We start from the raw sequence: 22,813 nt of genomic DNA, 5'->3' as shown, positions 1-22,813 counted from the left end.
TGAACAGGGCAGTTACTCCTGCGACAATTATTAATAGTTTTCGAGCATTCCAGGTTGTCACACAAGCCTAGACTTCTTTAAACAACCAATTTCTGCTTAAATAGTTCTTATTTAAATATATCTCTCATCAACTAAGCAATCATAAAAAATAAATGTAAAAATGTTTTGCTATGCCATAATGAATCATGCTGTAGTGATTTTATTTAATTTTTTGTTTAAGGATGCTTTATCTCGACTATGTCAAAATTCTGACTTCTTTTGAGTACATGAAGGTAGCGGCTTCTGAGCCACTGAGTCCCTCCCTTGCAGAAATGTGATTGGCCTCAGTGAAAGTCTGTCTGTTGGGGGCGGGGCCAGAACCCTCTGTGTCTGCTCCGCACCAACAGAGGAAGGACAGCTGCCCTCAGCAGCGGAGGAAGGCAAAGAAGAGCTATTGCCAGAATGCGTTAAGCGATGGCTGGAACCCGAATTTTAGCTCCAATTCTCCGTCCGAGCCGCCCTGGAAGAAACATGGCGTGAGACGAGACGTGTGACACTAAGTGCGAAGGCTGTCGGGGGAGTTTACTCGTAGCGGCAGACTGCGCGCTGCCGCTGCCTGGAAGTTTTTCCTCCTGTTGTTTCTCCGTCGGGGTGTCCCGACGGCGGCGGCGGAGGTGGCGGCGGCTCTCTCACCGGAGCGGTGTCCCGGTCTGCCCAGCCCCATGCAAAACGTAACGGCCCCTGGCGGCCCTGGCAACTCCAATGTCACCTGCTCCTGCAACTGCACCGCTTCCCAGCCACAGGGAATGGAGATATGTGAGTAACATTCGCTGCTCCTCTCACGGTTTCCTGACCTTAAAAAGCTGCCGAGAGACTTTAGTGCTTAATGCGGTTTGTGTAGCCACAGAAGGACAACATGTTAGACTTAATCTTTAACAGCTCCGCGGTGGGATGAAAATTCCTCTCATTAAACCTATAAGTCCTCTTTAAGGAGCTGCAATTTGTCTACGCTGTCTGGAGCAAACTTTTACCTAACTTCATGCACACATACTGTTTTCAATGCGTGTATTTCAACAAAATGATATTGTCTGCGTATATATTAAAAACGCTTTCGAAAAATAAAGGCTCTAAAAATGTAATAGCTAGCTTATAGTTGAAATAGTTCCGTAACTTGACATTCGGGGTTACTTTAACGGGTTGCTATAGTTTTATGGTAGTTTTCTATATGTATTCCTTGTCCTCCAAGCAGCAGCGCATATGCTCAGGAGGAATGACCACAGAGGGTTAAATAGTTTGCCTGTCAGCGCAGACAGGAAACGCTGGAATGGTATGTTATGTCTGTCTGCTCTCCCGAGTAGCCCAGAGAGAAACTATCATTATCAGCTCTGCCCTGCTGCTGGCTGCCTGCTTGATCCACTGCAGATGTTCCTCTTTATGGCCGAGGCAGGGGCGTTTAGGAGAGCAGACAGGGCTGCTAGCAATGCAGGGGACAGACAGACAGACAGACAGCCATGGGATGGGGGTATTTGTTGGCAGATCCACTGACAGACAAAGGCAAACAAACAGTAGAGGACCACAGAGCAGACAGAGCAGACAAGGCAGGCGGATTCATAACCAGTCAGCCAGACAAGTACCGACAAAGATATAAACAGAGAGGCACAGACACCTCCCAAGTCAGACAGGGGTATGTACTTACTGACAGACAGACAGACAGACCCACAGACAATCTACAGACGGACAGAGTTACTGTGATGTGTAATTTCCATAGGTGCTGAGGCCAGAGCTGGGCAACATGAGATGAACCCAGGATATTAGATTTAGATCTGGCAGCTGAGTGTGGTTGTGCTGACGCCACATTGTAACCAAGAAGTGTGTTTGCTTGTGTGGCCGTGTGCGTGCGGGCGTGAGTGCGTGCGGGCGTGTGTGTGCGTGGGTGTGTGTGTGTGTGTGTGTGTGGTAGAAAGGCTGGTGTTCCACTATTCTGTGGCTCCACAGTGATGCTGGCCAGGAAAAATACACATAGCCGGGGTTGGACTATGTGATACAGCAGGGCGCCTAATTAGCTCACCCAAGGATGGATGGATGGTTGGATGGGAGGTTTATGAAGATTGTGTTGACTGACTACTGTGCCAACGTGAAACAGAAAAGCAAACCGTGCAGCGTTTTGGGTTAACACATGTCTGCGTGTGTTCTCAGAGATAAACGACAGGCGGCTGATTTTTCACTAAGTTTGCTCGTCCCCAACATCTCTAGTCGGAGGGAGCTCCATTCACAAGTGGTTGGAAATAGCTCTGCCCTACTGTAGTGGCCGTCTGGTTTGAAAAGAGCCCTTGTTTGTCGGCTGTGTTGTCATGCAGACTCTGCAGGGCTGAATAATGCAGCTCATGCTTTGATGATTTATCTGGCTAAAGAAAAGAGCTACAGTCAGTCTCTTCTCTCCTTTTTATTTCTTTTCTTCTTCCCTCCCTCCCTTTTTTTCTCTTCGTTCCTTTAAACCAGAGCGAGCCGTCTTGCTTGTGCGTTCCCTCTTTTATTTCGACAAGAGGGGAATTGAAAGAGACCTCGAGCACAGAGGGATCACAGCTCAGACGGCGTGTCACGGCCAGGAACCGAACCCCGTCCCACACGTTGGGATTTTCATGTAGGATTTGAAAGGCAGGAACCTTTTAACAAGTGTTCTTCCCCTCGCTGTTGCTACGTTCTGACTGTAGTTGTAACATAATGGAGCTGCGAAGTCGGAACAGTTGTAGGCGCGTTTTTCTCTGCCGATAACTTGCACTCACTCGTCAGATGGTGGGGAAGGCTTTTAACTAGATGCCCGGCTGCTGTGTTTTGTGAACATCCGGTGCCCACAGGGTGAGTTTACAAGCCCGTGTTCTGCAAGCATTTTCCACTTTGAAGCCATTTAATCTAGAATTGATTCTTTCTATCGCCTTGTGTGACTCTACAGCCTTGTCCTTCTGTTGCCCTGCAGGGAAATGCTGTGAGGGCGTTTCACTTAAAGCTAATGCAAATTGCCCCTTTCATTTCCATCAGGCGATGTCACACTGATCACAGTGCAGCGGGGTTGTTTTGTAACGTGGATCCTGGTGGACTCTGGGATGAAGGGAAAGTGAACTGACATTCAGGAAAATGCAGGATTTGACTCAATGCTCTGGGTGGAGAAAGTTTGCAGCAGAGTTGTGCAGCTCAGCAGGTTGACGTGAGCCACTTGTTCAGTTTAAATGTCCTGCCTGGTAAAACCCAAACCATATTGTTGAAAATTATGACAGATTAATTCTCTGTGTGGAAAACAACAATTATAGTTTTCTGGCTGATTGCAGATTACTGATCTTTAAAAAGCCTGCTGATGGAAATTTTAGCCACACTGATTTTTTTTTTCTTTTTATTATGTTTTTTATTTCTTTGATTTGAAATGTTGCGAAATATAGTAAGAAAGTTGCTGAGTTGGCAGTGGCTTCATATTTGTGTATCGGTTGATCACCAATTGCCCAAAATTAAGGGAATTGAGGCCGATTTATCTGTGCACCACTAGTTCTGACTGTGACTATTTTTCAGTGAGGAAAGTAACAATGCTCTCACATCTTCTTAAAATAAAAAAGTAAAAGCACTCAGTAATATTTTGCAGAATTGATATTACGGATGTATGAGACAGGCAGTAATAATATTGGCAAGTGTTGCAATCATCTGACTTGTGTGGTAAATAATTCCAGTGTTTATCTTCATTCTTTGGGTTTATTCAGGGTGTCTGAGTATCCTTAGAAAGTCTTGAATTTGTGTGTCTAAATTTAAGGCCTTAAAATGTTTCGCATTCTTAACAAAATGTAAGTTGGCCTGAAATACGTTGATCACGGGTCATAAATTTTGTCCACGCATGACAATTTAATAGTTGTTTTTCTCACAGGACTTTTCTATGAGGCAAAACATTGTATATACAATCGGTTACTTGAGGCTACTGCTAAGTAGCTGCTATTATACCCTTGCTAGCTGCATGGCTAGCTTTTAGGCGTTTTTGGCAAAAGTGTAAATTTATTGCCAGTTGGCTGGATGAGGTTTCATTACTGGCTCACTTCTGTTGCCATCCAACCTCATGCAGTATGAGAAGCACAAAGCTGCAGCCAACGGCCACAAACGGAACCCAGAAGTTTCACTGCTTTTGCTTTATTTGACTGTAATACAGTAGGATCTCCCATCCATCTCCAATATTTAGAGTTTCTTGGTCTTAAATTTAATTTGAAGGTTTTAAAAGTCTTGGATTTGATTTGCTGTAACTTTTGCTGTAACTTGCAGGTATCCTGTTATCGCGTACATAGAGTCCAGGTAAGGAGTTGTCTATCTTGCTACTGGGAAAAAAAAAAGAAAAATAATTATTTACATCTCAAAAACAAGAGTTTTATTGTTGTTTTGGCGATAAAACCACTTGGTTATAATTCTTTATTGACTTCACCAGTTCATCATCTCTATATCTCAACGACAAACAATAAGCAGCACAACATCTATTATTGCCTAGTGGGGCTGATTGCCAAATACTTGAATAATTAGCGAACAGTTACTGCAGCGCTAGCAATTCTTTGTGATATGCATGTTACGCTAATTATAAATTAGCAATATATATTGCAGTCTGCCAAATCATATTTAAAATTTTTTCCAGCATCATCTCTTTAGGCGGTAAAGTAAACACAAGTCGCCCTTCACCCCCTGCGTCGTGGTAGCCTTGTTCTTTTTTTCTTAGATGTATGACTGTCTTTGTGTCTGCAAATGGAACCGTTAAGTCTGCAGCGATCAGATCATCCACCTGAAACTCAGTGAGGTGTTATGCAAAAGACATTTCCATCTAGATACATGCAGCCTCAGCTATTTATTACCATAGTCTCCTGCCAGAAAGCTACATTTCTCAGCACTCTGAGAACATTCTTGCTGTGTGGTTTGGGTTGGGTGGGTGTGTTTACAAAAGTAACTTTTCAATTTTTTATTCAGTTTCATTAGTAATTAAACCTACGGTACACTTTTGCTTAAAATAGAAGTTCATTATGACTTTAGTGTGAATGGAAAGTTTTGCACCTTTTGTGAAGGGGAGCTTTTGACTTTTTTTTTTTTTTTTTTTTTTTACAGAAATTTTTTTTCTTTTCTCTTGTAAGTAATTTGAGGGCGTGGGGATTTCTGCACATATTTGGTGGGTCTCTCTGGAGCCTTAAATAATCCACCACGTCTCCTGAGCGGACGGCTTGTTGCAATGAGTTGGCAGTTCATAAAATTTGAGCAATAAGGAGTTCCTTGTTAAACGTCAGGATGTATTGGTGCACAGTTCCACACTTCTGGGTCCTCAGGGTTTACATAGAGTCACACTGCTGGCCTGAGGAAGTTGTGACTTTTTTTTTTTTTTCTGCAAACATGTTCAAGACGGGGAGAAAGAGTTTAAGTGACAGTCGTTTCGTTCTAACTTGAGTAAAAGCAATATGTTTGGAAACTTTGGGCTTGTTGGATATGAGTCAGGATCAGATTCTGACTGAATGAGGACCTCAATGTTGGAAATACCAGATGAATTGAAAAAAAAAAACATTATTTCACGGTATTTAAATAAAAGTTTCAAGCAAAAATTATTAACATTGTCTAATTTTTGTTATTTAAAGCAAATGCTATGCACACTGTTGCAAAAAAAAAAATACTATATTTTGATTCTAACTATATTTTAATTCAATTTAGTTGTCATTGTTTTATGTTACAAACTAATGCAAAGAATAGCATAAGCGCTCAACAAATGTTAGTAGTAGTAGTTCCCAATAGTCTGAGTAGGGTAAAGCCTCAGAGTCTTCTCTGAGCCAACTAACCGGCAGTGTGCAGCAACAGGTGGGGAGGGGGCAGTGCTGCAGTATTCTATGCTCCATATAGGTAGAAGAAACTGCAGTCTCTTGCAGTTTATCTGGAGTCACAGGAATAGTAATGGAAAGTTTTGGCTGGGTTGAAACTGTAATAATAAAAAAAGAAACATTTGTAAACATCCTAGGGATGCACAACTTCAGAAAAAAATATTACTGAAATAATTATTAACCCTCATTTTAATGATTCTTTTATTTCTTTAGCATGGCTCAGCATCCCCACTCTATATGAGCTTTAGGATATCAGCCTCTAACATATATTCATGAGATATGAGCTGTTAGCAGATCCAACTGGCAAACATAAAAGTATGATATCCTACCAAATGATCCAAGCTGGCCCTTAGAATTGTGATATTGCAATCATGGTTCAATATAACACAGGTTCTACAGTACAGTTCTACTGTATTAGATGTAATTCAAGTAGATATTTTTCAAGTTTTTTCTGTTTTGTGGATAACTGGTCGACTATATAAACTCTGCCGATGCTATCTGCTTATATGGCATTTTCATACAGGTGTTTGGCTTTCCAAAGAAATAAATAAATAAAGGAAGAAAGTTGACGTCCCTATATTGTGTGCTGTGTCAGTTGGTGTTTTGTGAACTGAATGCGACACGCCTGGCAGTTCTGAACCCTGCCAGAGCTCACCTACTCTCACCTACTTTTCCGTTCAGGCTAACTTTAGTCAGTGCCATCTAAACTCTTTTCAATGTCAGAAATTGCACTTGGTTAGCTCTGGTCTCTCTGCTCAGCACTCTCTGCTCTAGTGTCATCACTGGCTGCTGGGACTCCCTTTGTGTCTAGATTTTGCACCCCCAACACACTCTCAGCCACTGCCCAGACCTACTTCCCGAGTTCCCAAAATGCCCTTGGGACTGGGACAGATTTGTATTTGTAGTGTGTTTGAGGACAGGCCCATCCGTCAAGGAAGAGAACGACACTGATGGCTGTTGGAGGAGGATGGTGGTGATGGTGGAAGTTGGGGGGCTGGGGGGGGTGTGTAGTGGTCTGATGTCTTGGTCAGCACCTATTTACACACAGTTGGACTGTCTGAGATGTTAAAGAGCTCCTTTCTTCTGACTCCATGTTTGTGGGGTTGTATTGGAGCTATTACAGTCAAAAAAAGATGCTGTTTTGTAGACGTGCTGGCAGACAGTACAAAGGCAGCTCCCCCCCACCCCCACCCCACCCCTGCTTGTTGTTGATTAGTTTTTCCCAGCATTCAGACAAATGAAATGGTTGGCGTGTTTATTAGCCTCCACGAACCTCCGTGCTTTGAAATTACTAATGGTGCATCATATGAAACAATGCAAGCTCCAAATGATAAAAAAAATATAAAAATGAAATGCTGCACCACCCGCTGTTTGTCAGATTTCTGTTAATCTGTTTGTTTATGTGAGCTGGAACACCCAGACAGAGGAATAACGGCATGTCTCTTCAAGTGGTTAGAAGGGTTTTCCTTGGATTTTAGGGGGCTTACATGGAAAAGATTCCGGTGGCGTGGCAGTTCGGAAGCCTCTGTGATTACAGCAGTACAGGACCTCGAGTGTTTTAAGCAGTATTTAAAACATTTTCTGCACCAAAAGCTAACCATTTTTATATAGCTTCCAAGGAAATGTTTTTGCACAAATCCTTTACAGTCAAATAGTCCGATATGGGTGAGTGCCTTTCACAAGTGTTCATACCCCTTAAGCCTTTTCATATTATGTCACAGTACAACAAACTTTAACTTTAGTTGGTATATTTTGTGATAGACTAACATGGATTGTGAAGGGGAAAAATGTTTTAAAGTGGCAGTATTATGTTCAGTTTGCTTTTTTTAAGATTTACATCATGTTATAATTTTATTCCCTCACCAAAAACATACCAGGAGTGTTGCCTTAATTCTTTCATGCACGTTTGAGAAGTTCTATAATCTCCATGGCAACCATTCAGCGGTGCAGAACACCTGGTTGGAGCCAGCACCGTCTTCGAGGACAAAGCTCGAAGACAAAGCTCCTCAGAGCTGCAATTTCCAAGTTTCCAATCTTCCACCAGCACCACCCCCTCCTTCAGACTAGCCAGCAGCAATTAGCAAACACCTTTTGGAACGACGCATCTGCTGAGCTCATTACAAGAGTTCCTTCTCAGTGAAACGCTGGTTGTAGTATCTTGTAGATAAATACATGCTTGACCCTTGGTAGTTCCTGGGTTAGACTTAAGCATCCTATCCAGATGTCTTTGACCTTAGGCTGGCAGTTTGGGTCAGCCAGTTGAAATCTGAAAGGGATTGTCTATGATATAAATTCCGCTCTGTTGCAGTAACCACAGAAGGGCACTGGAGTAGTTATTAATCTCACTAATATATATTTGTTTCAGATTTTGACCCAGTTTAACCACACAGCAGGGAGTCAAGTGGCTCAGGACAAATGTGGGAGACAGGAAGAGAAGCCACAGCCTTGTTGTCTCGCCGCTCCTCTCTGGTCATTAGCAATTCAGAGGGCTGTGTGTCTGTATGTGTGTTTTTTTTTTTTTTTTTTTTTTTTTTTAAAGTCCGTCATCGTCCAAGTCCAGACACACAAGTCAGACAGTGGTGTCTGATACGTACCTCCCACCCCCATCTCCCTCTGCTACCACCGCCTCCTCCTCCACCCTTCGGCAGCCACCAGCTGACCCCAATCAGGCACAGGGCCTTCCCTATTGTCTGGCTTAGGGATAGGGGGACACACTGTTGGACACATGCATACACACACACAGACTCAGACGGGGGTCAGGAAGATAAGAGGCTGTCTGGTCTAGTCTAGCCTGCTGTGCTGACTCCCAACCCCCAACCATAACGCAGCATTTCTCTTTCTTTCCACCTCAGTCTTTGCTTCCTCCTCCCCTCTTGGCAACTGCATCTGATGCTTGTTATGCAAAGTGTTAGGGATTGGCATTATGTTTGGAAAGAACATCAAGGTTAACGGTGCTGACACTGAATACTTGGTACACCAACACAGCACCAAAAATACCGACTGGTGCATCAGTTGTAGATGCATCCCCACCTGAAAGCAGCTCCTGGTAAACTGACCGTTTCAGTCTGTGTGATTATGTAATCATGTTGACTTGAAAGTTATGTGGGGAACAAGTTTACTGTTCACCCTGAAGCTGGTTGTCATGGAAATGATTGATTATTGAGTAAAAGGAAGTTGTAGTCTTTGCAGCAGTTCCTCTGTCGTTTTGTGTGGGACATGTTGTTGAGGAAAGGGACGGCGAAGGGTTTGTCCCTCTCTGACAGCTTCCTGGAGGCTTGCATGTGTGTCTTCTGGCTAGTGTTGCTAATGATAATTAGGGCTCCCAGTCTGAGCAGCATGGAGATCCTGTGTGTAAATTATTAATATAGGTCATAGTCACAGCATCCGGCTTGGCCCGGCCCAGTGCCCGTCCCAACACTATTACAGTACACGGCCCCTGCTTACCCTCTGCTTACCCACAGCCTGCCCCATCTGTCAGCCAGATTAACCCAGCGGATCACAAACACCCGCGTCTGGAGTGGGTGTGGATTCCGAACGGTGACTTCACCGACTACCATCGGATAGCTTTTCTCCCGTAGTAAACCGCAAATGTGAACTGGTGTGGTTAAATATCAAGGAGCTGGATCACATGTCCAAGTGCTGTTGGATTCCAACAGAGTCTGCAGCAACGTTCAGCTGATGAACCAGGAATTAGTGTTGTTTTTAAAATGTCTCCTGAGGTCAGTGCTAAAGCATGGCCTCCATCTGACCTCTGCCCTCTTGACACCAGCCAAAATTCCCTACTTTAAGCAAATAAAGGCTACAGGTATTACAGTGTGCATCGTACTTAAGTGACATTTAAAACAGAGATGCACCAATTTGATGTTAAGATCTAGAGCAGTTCTGATCTTGAAGAAAAAATGTGACAATGTGCTCAATCCATAAGGGTAGATGTAGGCAGCCTAATTATAGAGCACATCACACTTTATTATCCATTTTACATTATATTTAGAATTCCTGGTTGCACTTTTTGAATTGCATAAAAGAAGATCTGTTAGTTTATTTTTACCAAGGTAGTCAACCTATTGTTTTTGCACATTCAGTTTTTTTATTATTTATTTTCCATTGACTGTTCCACTTCTAGTTGCACTGATTGAACAGATTAAAGTTGTATTGTTTTTACATGTTTGACTAAGCTTGTGAAGCTATTCGTGTATTTAAGTGCTGTACTGGTGCAGAAGCCTAAATAAATTTGTAATTCAGTACATTTATGTCAAGAAAGACATGCTTTAAGTCAATTCACCACTGTTTTTAGGTATTTGCTGATGCTAAACTGCAAATATCAGTATCAGAAATAAAAAAAAAAATGTATGGGTGCATCCCTGTTTTAAAGGCAACTAACTAAATGCTAAATTGTGGACAGTTAAGAACTAAAGTGGAACTGGGCCATCTGGGCTCTCGTCCAGAAATAATAAAAAAAACCAAGAAAAGCTTCATTTAATGGTTTTCTCTGTGCTATTCCCTTATGAGGACTGTAGAGTTATAAAAATAATACACTTGGTAAAGATCCACTAGTCATGGTAAAACATATGTAACAAGTAAAGGCCAGAACACGATTCCACTGCTTGCAAAACGGCCTTAGCAGAGAGTAATCTGCTCAGTATCTGCAGAAGAACTTTGGTCTACTATTCTTTACAACATTGCTTCAATTGACTGAGTTTTGCAGCTATTTGACTCTCTTACAGTCCCACCACAGCGACTGGATGAGGTGTGGACTTTGACTGCGCCAACACCTATGCCTTATAACACCCTGAGTATATGGTAGATTAATTGCCAAAAGGGTGGAACAACCATACCAACACCAGACTGAGTTGGGCAAACGTTTCTGGGATATTTGTGGAGACGTTTTACAGTCTTCAATGTTTTCTACTTGTGAGTAGTCATTCTCTCTGTACAATAGTGAAGCTGGAAAAGTTTTAAAAAACCTTCTGCAACCGCTGTTTCTCTAGGATCCTTGCTGATTGCCCTTCCACATTGTTAACGTCATGGTAACTGTCAGTGCTTAGTTTTCTAAAAACTGACTGGTTTAATGTTGTTTTTTGCATCCAACAAAATCCAGTGACATGTATTTATAACTTAAAAATCTTGAAAAGCCTGGGTCTTCAGATTGTATATGTTATAATATTAGGAATGAACTGATGTGAAAAGTATTATTACTATTTTTGTCAGGCCGATGCGTTAAAGAATAACTAACATCAGCCGATTCCCATGTTAATATCGCTACTTAATGTAGATATTAAAGTGGAACTAAATTAGCCGGTCTGGTTCAGTGGAATATATATGAGTATTCTAGTTAAAGTGTAATAAAATAAACTGTAACTTAGCTTTATGTATCATTTGGAACTTTTTGCTCAATTAACACCTTATATTCAGGTAACTAATCAACCCAACATGCAGGAGAAAATAGGGAAGCAGTAGATGTGTCTACATCAGCAGCTTAAAGCCATGAATCCTACCTTTGGGTTCATCCCTGCTGCTTCTAATGCTAGCCGCTGGGCTGCTGAGGGTCGTTATGAAACCTTCCAGACTTTTATATCCCCACTCGTGATAGAGCTATCAAACGGTACATCTGGCAGGCTTTTTGTGAAACGGCAACACAGACGACTGGAACCGAACCCCTGACTGAATTAAAGGCACAGAAGGGTATGGAGGACTCTCTGCACACACAGCGTTTAGAGGAAGCCGTGAGCTTTCTGGTAAAAATTTCAAGAAAATAAAGATGAAAATCTAAAAACAGTGTGTGGAGTGAAAATATTGATGTTGACAGATTTCTTTGGCAGCATCAAGGTCAGCCCACCTGAACTCCATCAAACTGTTTTCCTGCAGTCACTCACCCATAGTCCTGGTTTTGTTCCTGTGAGTTTGTACTTGCGGTAGTTTGGGAAGTGGTTGGAACCAGATGGGTCGGTTTACCTTCTCGCCTCACACTTTATGGAGTATCTCTCCTCACCTTTTCACAGGGCAGCAGAACTTGCGCCTCCAGAAGTGTTTCATTTGCCAAAATACAGCTGAAAGACTGGCATGACCATATCCTCTGCCAGTGATGTTATGACCTATATACAACTTGTAAATTCCTGCATCAGGGCTGTAAAATTCCCTTCGTTCCTGCCCTGATGCCAGCTGTGTGAAGCTGTCAGCTGCCGGGGCATCACTTACACCATGTTTCTGCACCGTCTGGCTGGCAGGGTGGAGTTTTTCTTTCTTTTTTTCCCAGTGTGTGCCAGGTTTGCTTTTTTTTTTTTTTTTTTTCCTCAGAAAGACACAAGTCGTTCTTCACCTTCTAACGGTCTTCCCTTCTGTTTTGAACTCATTCTGTTCCTATGGCACGCTACATCTGTGTATCGCCACCGTCAACAACGCTAAAACATCCCGACACGTGAAGAAACCAGTGCTATCATTTGTGCGGGGCGCTTCCTTCACCCCTCCCACCCCAGGTCTTGCCAGCCTGTCTACCTTTTCTTCTTTGTGTATGCGTGTGTGTGTGTGCGTGTGTGTGTGTGTGCGTGTGTGTAGTTCTCTTTGTTGTCGGCAGCTGTTGCTCAGCACCGCTCTAAAGTTCAGCTTGCGGTCACGGCAAAGTGTTATTGCGAGGGGAAAACTTTTTCTATTTTTTTCCCCTTCCTTCTCCTACTTATACATTCCTTAATCTTGCTTTGTAGAACTTAGCACTTACACAGTACTCCCTCTTTTCTGCTTTCCTCCCAGACTCTTTATCCCTGCTTCACTTTCACTGTCTTTTTCCTCTTGCTTTCCTTTTCTTTTCCTTCCCCTCCTTTCTGTCTCCGTCCCGCTCCTGCCTAATCCTGCCTGCCAGGCATTGCTTCATGGTTGTTATGCATCTCAACCCGAAGGGGCCGCAAGAAAAAAAAAAAAAAAAGCCAGAGCGACTAACGGGAGGACGAGGAGGTTCTAGTCATCCGCCGAAGCCTATTGAGCAACTTAAGCGTGGTTGTTTTGCTCTGTTGGCTCAGCACAATGAGACCGCATGTGGAAGACATGTTTACACCCCTTCATCTCTGAGTTGGAGGGAGTGGGAGAGAAGGAAGAAGTGGGAGACAGAGGAGGAGGTGGGATTCAAAGTGAGGGAGGCAGAAATAATGACAAAAGTGTGTGTATATATAGTGAATGGAAAAGAGAAGAGGTGGGATACAGAAGAGGCTGAAAGGGAAAGAAGAAGAGGAAGAGGAGGAGGAGGAGAGAGCAATGGATGATGAAAGGAAAGGATAGACGGGTTGAACCAAAAAAATGCAGATGGAATAGAGTGAGAGGAGTGTGACAAACGCAGAAAGGGACAGACATAATGAGAGAGAAAGAGGACAGACTAAAATAGAGAGTCGGAGAGACGGTCCCCGTTGGAGGAGAGAAAGCCAGTGTGACAGTGAGTCATAGCTGAAAAACTGCCACACAAGCATATGCTGTGGCTGAGGGGCCGTCTTTCTTTAAAATGGAAGTTAGGAACGGTGTAGACAGGGATGCAAAAATAAAACCTTAGAGTTATTACAGCTAATGGGAATGTGGGATTTTGTTCTGACACGTAAAACTTTTCTTTTCCTAATGATAAATTCTGGATGTTGAGAACGTATCAAAGTTTCTCTCGTGGCTTTGTGCTGATTGGGAACTAAAGCTGATAACTTTAGCTGTCATGTTTAGGGCATGGGTGTCCAACGTGCCAGCATAGGTGGTTGATGCAGATAGATACTTTTTCATTGTGTAGAGCAATATATTTTTTTTACAGATAATAACATCTTCTTAAAAGAAATATGAAATACAAAAACAGATTCCTTTTTATTAACAAAGTCATGTTAGCTTTTGGAGTAACTAAAACCACCAAAAAAGATTTTTGCGAACTGTTTCAAATAGTTCATATACAAACCTTTTTCGACAAAGGTCAAAGTTTGCCTAAAGAACTCAGTACACAGTCAGACCTGAGCAGATCATGATGTTTCTAATCACTGCTGGTTGAGGTATGTGCTATCAGTCGATTAAAAGATTCGGATGAACCATGATTGATCTCTTTGTCTAACTTTGTAAGCTTGGAATATAAATATGCCTGCAGTTGTGGTGATCTGAACAAGCTCCTCCTTGTGCTGCACTACAGGTCATGTGGTTTTCCAGTACTCAACAGAAACTTCCTCCCCTACAAATGCATACATGAAGTAGAACCAAACTTGCTGAGAGAACAACTGACAGATAAAATATATTTTATTTTCTAGCTTTTGAGTGCCCCACCCCTTTCTGATGCTGCCCTGGGCAACTGCCCATATTAAAAACTGCCACTGTATGCACGTTTTCTAAAAATGTTTAATTGACCAAACGGGTCTGAATGTTTTCAGTTGTCCAGGGTTTTTGTATTCAGAAAGTTTTAAAGGAAGTCATTTAGTTTTAAACATTCATTTAGAAATGTCCCTCTCCATTCATTTCCTATAGAACTTGTGCGATGAGGTGACCGTCTTCTGTCCTCATCCAGCCTGATGACCGGCCTAATTCATGCAACTTTGAGCTCGTACACGTAGATATGCACACGAGGACTAGCAACGCAACATGAGAAAGTTGAAAAAATATTCAACCTTTGCTGCTGTCATGGAAAAGTTTCATCTTTTGCTGTAGTTTGTCGCTCCGTGTGTACAGCTACTGTGAACTAGATAACCCTCTGATGGAGGGAGGCTTTTAGGTCAAGATAGGTAGTTTGATTTCACTGCATTATGTAGTATTAACGGGATTAATGTCATGTGTTAAAGTTGACGGCCTTAGTTAATACCTGATCATGTAGCTTTATTTAAAGCTTTTTCAAACTCCCCCCCTGCTGTCCCAGCAGCAGCCTGTCTGGTGTGATCCCAGTACCTCTCTGTTACCCCAGTAGACGGTTCGGCTCCGGTTTGTTCCCATGTTCCACCCACAGCCTCTCCTGCCGTCTAGCTTCAGCTGCTCATAGCAGCCACCCAGGGTTTGCAGCACATATGCAGCATGCAGCCTACGTCTGCGAGGTGTCTGCTCACCCCCCTGATGTTGAAAACCTGTTTCAGCGCTGCACCATGAATCTGAGTGTGGAGGTGTGTGGTAAGCGGAGAGGAATGGAAGGGGGGTTGGAGGGGTTCCTGTTTCACCAAACGAACACGTGCCTGGTAGAAGATACAACATCCCACTCCTTTCCTCCTGCTTCCACAGTTCCTCGTCATCTTGAGGAAGGAGGCATGTAGCCTGCATGCAGCCCCCATGCATTGAGGGTGCATGGAGCCTCAGCCTCCATGCACCTCGCTCTCTCCACCCTCTATCGTTCTTCCTGTCTCCCCTCTCTGCCAATCTCTCCGTCTCCCTCCAGTCTGAGTTATGTTCTCTATTTCCATGGCTAATTCTCTCTGCCTCTGTGCCAGTCTGGCTGCTATTGGCTGCCGCTTTCAAATTATTTTTGTGTCGCTTAGGTTTTTTTCTTTTTTTTCCTCTCTCTTCTTGGTTCTGTTCTGCCAGATCATAATTTCACATCTTGGCCTTCACCAGCAGCAATACTGCAAAAACACAGGAGCTCTGCAGCTTGACTAAGCCTGATACTTAGCCACTCCTCTGTAGTTTATTTCAGATGTAAAGCTAGTGAGTTCAAACAGTCCAAAGAAAACTGTCCACCAAATGTAGATGATTAGACTTTCTTACAAACGTCTTCACACCCCTGGAGCTTTGACTCTTTATGACGACAAAATTCAGTTGGGACTTCATGTGATTGGCCAACTGAAAGTTGTGCACAATTTGGAAATGACACATGGTGGCACTGTTGCAATAGGCAGTTAATTAACTAATCAAAAACAACAACAAAAAACACACACACAAAACCAAATCATTAAAAAAAACTAATCGGATGACTCTGTAAATGAAATTGTCCATCAAAAAAGATTAGTCAAATGAATGGAAAATGATCAATCTATTAATTAAATAATGGCTTATTGCGACAGACTTTGATGTTTTTTGTGTGGGAAGCAACCAGAACTGCATAAGTATGGAGTGGTGAAATGAGCACACGTCCAAAATGTGACTCAGTGTCTCCAGTAGGAGAGACCAATCAACTCTTCCTGCAGCTGATGGAACTTTCTTCACACAGAGAAGATGAATTGTCTCCACAGTGTTACTAACCAGCTTTATGTCCCATCAGACTGCAGTTTACATGTCAGCAACTCACCATCCTGTAGCATACAGAGCTCCTATTGTAAACACATACACACACACACACACACATTCTGCTCCTACGGCCTCCTGCACAGCCACCCCAGCTGACCCCGATTACCATCCTACACACACAAACACATGCGTGTGCACTTTGACCCTGACATCAGTCTGACCCTCCAGTCTGGTTCAGACATTCAGAGTGCAGTCAGTCTGGCTTCATGTCAGAGGAGTGGGATGGGGGAGGGGTTGGTGTTTCAGACACTCTCTTGTCTGGCTCTTATCATGTCCACCCAGTCACACATTCACCTGAGAAACCGCAGACCAAGAGCATGTGACAGCTCAGTAAGCCAATGAATTCTTTAACACTGCCCTCCTCTCCCCTTTTACCGCTCTTCATGAATATTACAGCACTGGAATATTGATAATATTAGGCGACACTGTAATATTCATGATATGTTATCACAGCCTAGCCATTTCCCTGTCTTATTAATGTTATATTCATGCAGCTGGAGATGATACGACTATGTCAGGCCTCCTCACCAGACAAAGTAACCATTTATCGCCGCCTCAGCGTTAGGTCTGATCATTATGGGCCGCATCAGCAGTAATCAAAGTTCAGCTTTGTTTGAGGACGGGGTAGAAGAGACGACTTGCTGGTATGCAGAATGAGGAATTTATGTGGTGGATAAAAATGGCCGAGCTGGTCTGTTGGAATCTGAGAATAGAAAAATTATTGTCCCTCAATGGGGAAATTTCTGCGAAAAGCAATGAGAGCAAGTAGATTCACACAAAGTCGTATGAAAACTCAATAAGGAGCAAAATACTGTATAGTAACTTGGGCAATATTTCAACATACTGTGTAGTTCTGTAATGAGCAGGGATTCTGAAACTCTGGAAAGCTGAATGGACAGAATAAAACTTTGCACCAATCTTATAGTTGAATAACCTAAATTACAGATTAAAAACAATAAAATATCTTCCTTATTGAGCTCATGTGTCTATTTATTCAACAATGTAGCAAAACTTTATTTTGTCAAGATGGGGTGTAGGACTAAAAAACAAGATTAATTTCAATTAGTTAAAGACCCTCCAATAAAAATGTTTGAGTCCCACCACTAATATATGAACGTTAAAAAAACAAACTATATACAATAAATGACCAAAAAAATATCTGCAACAACAAGAATGTAATTACACATAATGACACTTATCGGGTTGATGGTTCTAGAATTGGAATGCTGCTGGAAGGAAGGATCTCCTGTAACACTCCTTTGTACATCTAGGATGTGAGTAGCAAACTATGCAGTCAGAGTCATGCTTTAACTCTACTCTGACAGATCATAACAGCTTGAGATGATAATGGCTGAATTCTTTGAATATTTTCAACAACCTTCAGGTAGCTAGTCTAAATCCTGTGGTGCCCTGAATCCAGTTCCATTTGTTAGTCACAAATGATAAAATGGATGTGTTGTCATCAAGCGAGAACAAGTCAGAGGCAGTGTGTTCTGTAATCCAGACAGCCTAGAGCTGGTGCTGTGTGTGTGTGTGTGTGTGTGTGTGTGTGTCTCCTCTGTGCTGTGTGAGCGCAAGAAGAAGGTCTGGATAGACGGAGGGGGAAAGAGACGGAGCTGCAGAGCTGTAATTGTTTTTTCTCTTGTTGCCCTAAGTCCCTACAGCCCGTCTGGCACCTCGCTCGCTCTCTTCTTCTCCTCCACTCTTTGTCGCCGTCTCTCCGTTCTTCTCACTCATTACATCCACCCCACCTTTTTGTCCTCACCGTCTGCTTCTCTGCCCCCGACTCCGAGCTGCGTGTCTAATGGGGGGAAGACGCACACGCACAAGTGGGCAGCCCTCTTCTTGGGGTTAATCACAACTAAACTAGTTCACTTGTTTCCACAGAGAGAGCTGGCCGACTGTAGCAGAGCGCTGCCTCGGCGGCGGCTGTAGCGCATCCGCCCGGACTGGCCTGGGTTTCGCCGCCGTCTAGACGTTGCAGAGCTCAGCATGTGTTTGTTGCATCATTTCCTCCTTTTCGACCAACTCTCTCTGTCTCCTCATTACTGAGAACTCTTCCTCCTTCCAGCCTATTCAAGTTTGTCCCTTTCCATCTTTCTCTGTGCCACAGCATACTTGTGTGTGTGTGTGTGTGTATGTGTGCCAGCCAGGTCGCTGCCATGGTGCCTCAGCAGCTCCGGGCCTTGTTGATCACGGCACCGTGCCCAAGGGTTCCCATGGCAACGGCAGTGGCAGCAGACAGGGTTCCGTGTAGAAGAAGTGAGTGTGTGCGTGTGTATGTGTGGGCCCAGTGTGGTGGGCAGCAGGCTGTGAACTCAGCAGGCCTCTATCTGGGCAGCAGGAGAAGGACGAGCGAGTCGGAGCAAACAAAGCGCCCTCTATTCACTCGTCTTCCTTCTCTTTTCGCTCAACACACACATCACGGCGCAAGCTATCACCGAAACACGCACACACACACCCGCACACACACATACACACATGGTGCCTCAACGTGAAAACCCGGGCGTTGTAAGGCACAAGGACACTGGCGGCCCCACCACCCGTCACATCTGCAAAAGTGCTGCGTTTTACGGCCGAGTGCGCTCTGGATTGCCAGGTGTGGCTGTGAGAATGTAACAGGTTTTTTTTCTGTTTTTTTTTCTTTTTTCTTTTTGCTCATGACTGAGATCTGGAGAGCAGCAGGAAACTGTAAATGGCAACAGAGGAAATGAGGCAGCTGCAGGGTTTTGATGAGTGGGCTGTGTTGTATGCAGAAATTCAATCTGAACTCAAGGCAGCAGCTTAGCTTTAGATAAAGTTCTGTGTCATTCCTAAGCTGCTTCCTGTTGTCCTGTGGCCTCCCAAGGCAGCAGCCAGTCAGGATGGGAGTTTTTCCTCTTTTAGGTTTTTTTTCCCAGCCACACGGGTTCCTGACAGCTGAAGCTTAGAGGGACGGCATTTCCTTTTGCTGGTAGGAGGAACGCTCCTAGTCCAAATTAGCAAGCAGCTAGCGTGCTCTTCCTCCTGGCTGTCAGCATAAATCTGCTTTCAAACCTGCATTTCAGAACGCAGCCTGCTAGCTGCAGACAAAGAACCGTTTCCAGTGTACAAACTAAACCAGACACCCCTGGTTCCCTTACCGAAGCGTCTAAGGTCGGCCCATTTCAGATGTGAAGTTTATTGAGCAATAACAATGTTAGAGGCCCCAGCTGAGTGAGCGCAGTCTCCATAGATGGCCATTAGCCTGATTCTTGTTTCAGGGCCAAACAGAGCAAGTGTGCATGCCCTCATTATTCACAGAAGGAAGTTTTCCCCGGCATTAACTGTCTGGTTACCAGCAGGAAGGAATCTGTACATAACCAGACTGAGGCTGAGCCGGTCCACTGCGACTCAACGCGTCATTATCGTCATCACTTTCCTTACCTTCGTCTTGGTGTTTTTATCTTCAATACTTTATGTATTTTGAGAGGAAACACATTTTTGATTCCTAAGTGCTATCAGATATGTATTTTCTGGTGTATAGATACTGAATTCCTACCCTGTTTCTCTGGGTGTTTTCATGCCTGATAGTCCCGTAGACTCGATTTGATTGGGGACAAAACATGCAACATTTGTTTCATTTTCAGCTGCTGTGGTTCTTTCTCACATTGCACTGTCAAACCATCCAAACCTGTTCCCCCCCTCACCTGTGGTGGCACTGCACCAAGAACCATTGAAGGAAATGACATAGAAACCTTTGAAGAAGACACTGAGCGCAACTTCCTTCTTCATGAAATGTAAACAAAAATGGGGTGGGATGAGATCTTAGCGATTGTAGGATTTCTCTTATGTCTTTGACAAAAGGCCATGAACGATTACTCCCTTTTATCACTTTTATATTTTTGATTGCATTTACCCACAGTGCCCTGCTCTGTTATCTTCTTGGTTTTGAAGTGGTCTCTTGTCCGCTTGACATCCACATGTTTATTCAAACTGCACAAGCGTTGACTTCATCCAAACCCAGACCTGGATTTTTAGGTGGACCAGAGTTTCCTTCTTTTGGTTTGTATCAGAGTTTGATCCTGCATCCCCAAACCAACCAGGCTTTGTAGCCAAAAGGACCAGAGTTGAATTAAAGAGGTCTAAACGGGGCTAGTGTGAATGCGGCCTCTGCCATCACAGACTTACATTTTGATTCCGTTTCAGAGGGCCCTGATATTGTTGCTGATGTTTGACAGCATGTTTTCTTATTGCACATTATTTAATTCTATGTTTTTCTCATTTCTTACTGTGCTGCCAGACTTTGTTGTGAAAAACAAGTTACTAAGACATTTAAACATTCTGACATTTTAGGCTGGCACAGCAAGGGCTGCTGGGGATTGTCTTTTCTGGTTGTTATTATATTGTTATAAACCATCATTCAGTTCTAATTTGTAGTTAAAAGTACAAATTATACAGAAAATGTCAAAACTATCAAAAAAATAAGCAACATTTTCAATTTAAAACTTTTTTTGCTGCAAATTTATGGTTTTCGGGCAGACCACAGTTGGCTTTTTTTTTTTTTTCAGCTATCCATTCACACCTGCTCAAACAAACCAGACTTTGTGGGCAAATGAAGTCTACTTCAACTACAACAGATTAAACAGAATTGGTGAGAATACATCCTAAGACTGTGTGAATACTTGTTTCAGGGCCAAACAGAGTCTGTGTCCAGACCTAAATCCAACTGAGATTTTGTGACAGAACTTGAAAAGTGATTGGAGATGCTCTGTATCTGCTTTGCAAAGAGGAATGAGTAAAGATGGTGCGGACATGCCCTAAAAGACTCCCAGCTGTCAATGGAATGAAACGAGGTTCTTCAGTGTCAACTTAATACAAATGTGTTTCACACTTTTTAGCTTCATTTTTGTAAAGCCTTTTTTTTTCCCGCTTTCAATGTGGAGAAGTTTCAGAGGAGGCGTTTACAGAGTTTTGCTTCCAGAGGAGTAATTATATGTATGTTACATATGATTCATATGTTATCGTATGAACTGCCTCCAGTAAATTTTAGCATTTCTGTGTAAAGATCTTACATTGACATTACTAGAAACAAGTTGGTCTCTGTTTCTCCTGACCAAAGCAGGGGAAACCGTCCAAAGGGGAGGCAGGTTTTCAATGCAATTGATTCAGCCCACTTAAAGAAAAAGGAGGCTGCAGGTTGATATTGTTTTGACAAGCGGATTACAGTAATAATGACATCAGACTGCTGCTGCTAATGCAGACTGTAAGCACACACTGTTCTCCATGCATGGTGTTCTGCATCCTCTGAACTTCAGCAGCACAGGGCTCATCTCTTTCTTCTTCCTCCTCCTCCTCCTCACATTTCCTTCAGTTCTATCAGCCTCTGCCCTCCTCGTGGTTTTTTTCCTCACTGACATTCAGAGAGCAAACTGTAAGCTAAGTCGGGTAACTTTTATTTTGCTTGAACAGTAACCTGCAGGAGGAAGAAACCAAATTACTAGCTAAACTTCAGAAGTACTTTAAGTTCAGACAGGATTTTACAGCACCAGGAGAGTGTGATGTTTGAAGAGTCGGCTCACAGGTTAGCTTGGTTCCTCAGCATGGTGCTGTCTTAGTAAAGCTCTCTCTGTCTCCTTCCTGTGGCTGCCAGGGCGAACTCACCATCCCAGGCTGCTGGTGGCAACATTTTGCCAACAAAACATTTTACATTTTCTGTTGTATTTATTTTTATATCCTATTTGCAATGCCATTATATGGATGGTGTAACATTAAACTTGGTAAATGTAGCTTTTCTAAATGTTTTTCTACATCAGAGGGAATCCTCACACACCGTACCCAACACTGTGCAGCATTTTGGGTTGGCAGCTGGATTTGGATATTAGCTGACTTAAAGTTGTTTTAGATGAGTAATTTACTAAATAGTGGAATGAGCTATAGACCTTATTGCTGTTGAGAAATGTGGACATGAAGTTATAATTCAGTTCACCTTTCTTTCCTCCCCATCACCTCTGTAGCTGAGCGATGGCCCTTAATGTCCCCACACTTTGAACTACACATACTTTCTCAGAGCAGAGATATTGAAACTATCAGAGAGAACGTTGGACTTTACAAGTGAAGAAGGAAGACTTTCTGAAGATATTTTGTTTCCAGTAAGTGCTGAGGGAAACTACAGCAGCAGCAGCAGAAGAAGAAGAAGAACACTTCTGCTAGGAGCTTGCTAGCAGCTACTCTGGTTCATCTCTAACTGCTTAGCTGTGATTTCTAGTATTGCAACAGAGACTCTGATTACACTGAACAGAACAGCTAAAACAATAACATGATGCTCTATGGATCTGTTTATAGCATCAATACAGCAAACCTTTTATAATAACATCCTTATCCAGATATAAAGCGCTCTGAACTTCAAATAGCATGAAGCTAATTAAAGCCGCTTACATTATCATCTTCTCTAACAAAGCACAGTGAATGTAGTGTGCGTTGTGTGTTCGGGCTGCAGGCTGTAATTTATTCATGCCACATATTTAATACAGAAGACTTTTTAAGTGTGATAAAATTATAAAAAACTCTGCAAATACTACTGCTACCAACGGTGATTGTGACACTGATGGCGACAAACTGATAACTTTTTCACACAATACCTATAATAATCACTTTTGGCTTTACTTGCATGTTGTTTTTTATTTTCAAATTACAAGTAGCGCTCCGACTTACTATCAATTAATCTATCATCCTGACAATTAATTGGATAAAGAACTGGCACATTATGCAGATTTTTCATTAAAGCCTTTTGAATGCAGTATCAG

The 22,813-nt window shown here is 42.9% G+C and overlaps 1 protein-coding gene across 3 annotated transcripts in view; it reads left to right on the top strand.

Annotated features, from left to right (window-relative positions):
• The window catches only part of LOC122831816 (low-density lipoprotein receptor class A domain-containing protein 4-like), a 216,197-nt gene that overhangs the window by 173,490 nt on the left and 19,894 nt on the right, over nt 1–22,813 (top strand). Inside the window, exon 1 of one of the 3 annotated variants that reach the window (XM_044118310.1) lies at nt 384–795. The exons of the other annotated variants lie outside the window; for them this stretch is intronic. Coding sequence (XP_043974245.1) covers nt 702–795 — 94 coding nt within the window. The 5' untranslated portion in view covers nt 384–701. Of the gene's footprint in view, nt 1–383; nt 796–22,813 lie in introns of those variants that run through there. 3 annotated transcript variants of the gene reach the window in all.

The sequence above is a fragment of the Gambusia affinis genome, linkage group LG05 (assembly GCF_019740435.1).
Source record: "Gambusia affinis linkage group LG05, SWU_Gaff_1.0, whole genome shotgun sequence".
Taxonomy (NCBI): domain Eukaryota; kingdom Metazoa; phylum Chordata; class Actinopteri; order Cyprinodontiformes; family Poeciliidae; genus Gambusia; species Gambusia affinis.
Note: the sequence above shows the minus strand (reverse complement) of the source record. Positions and strands in the feature narration are given on the sequence as shown.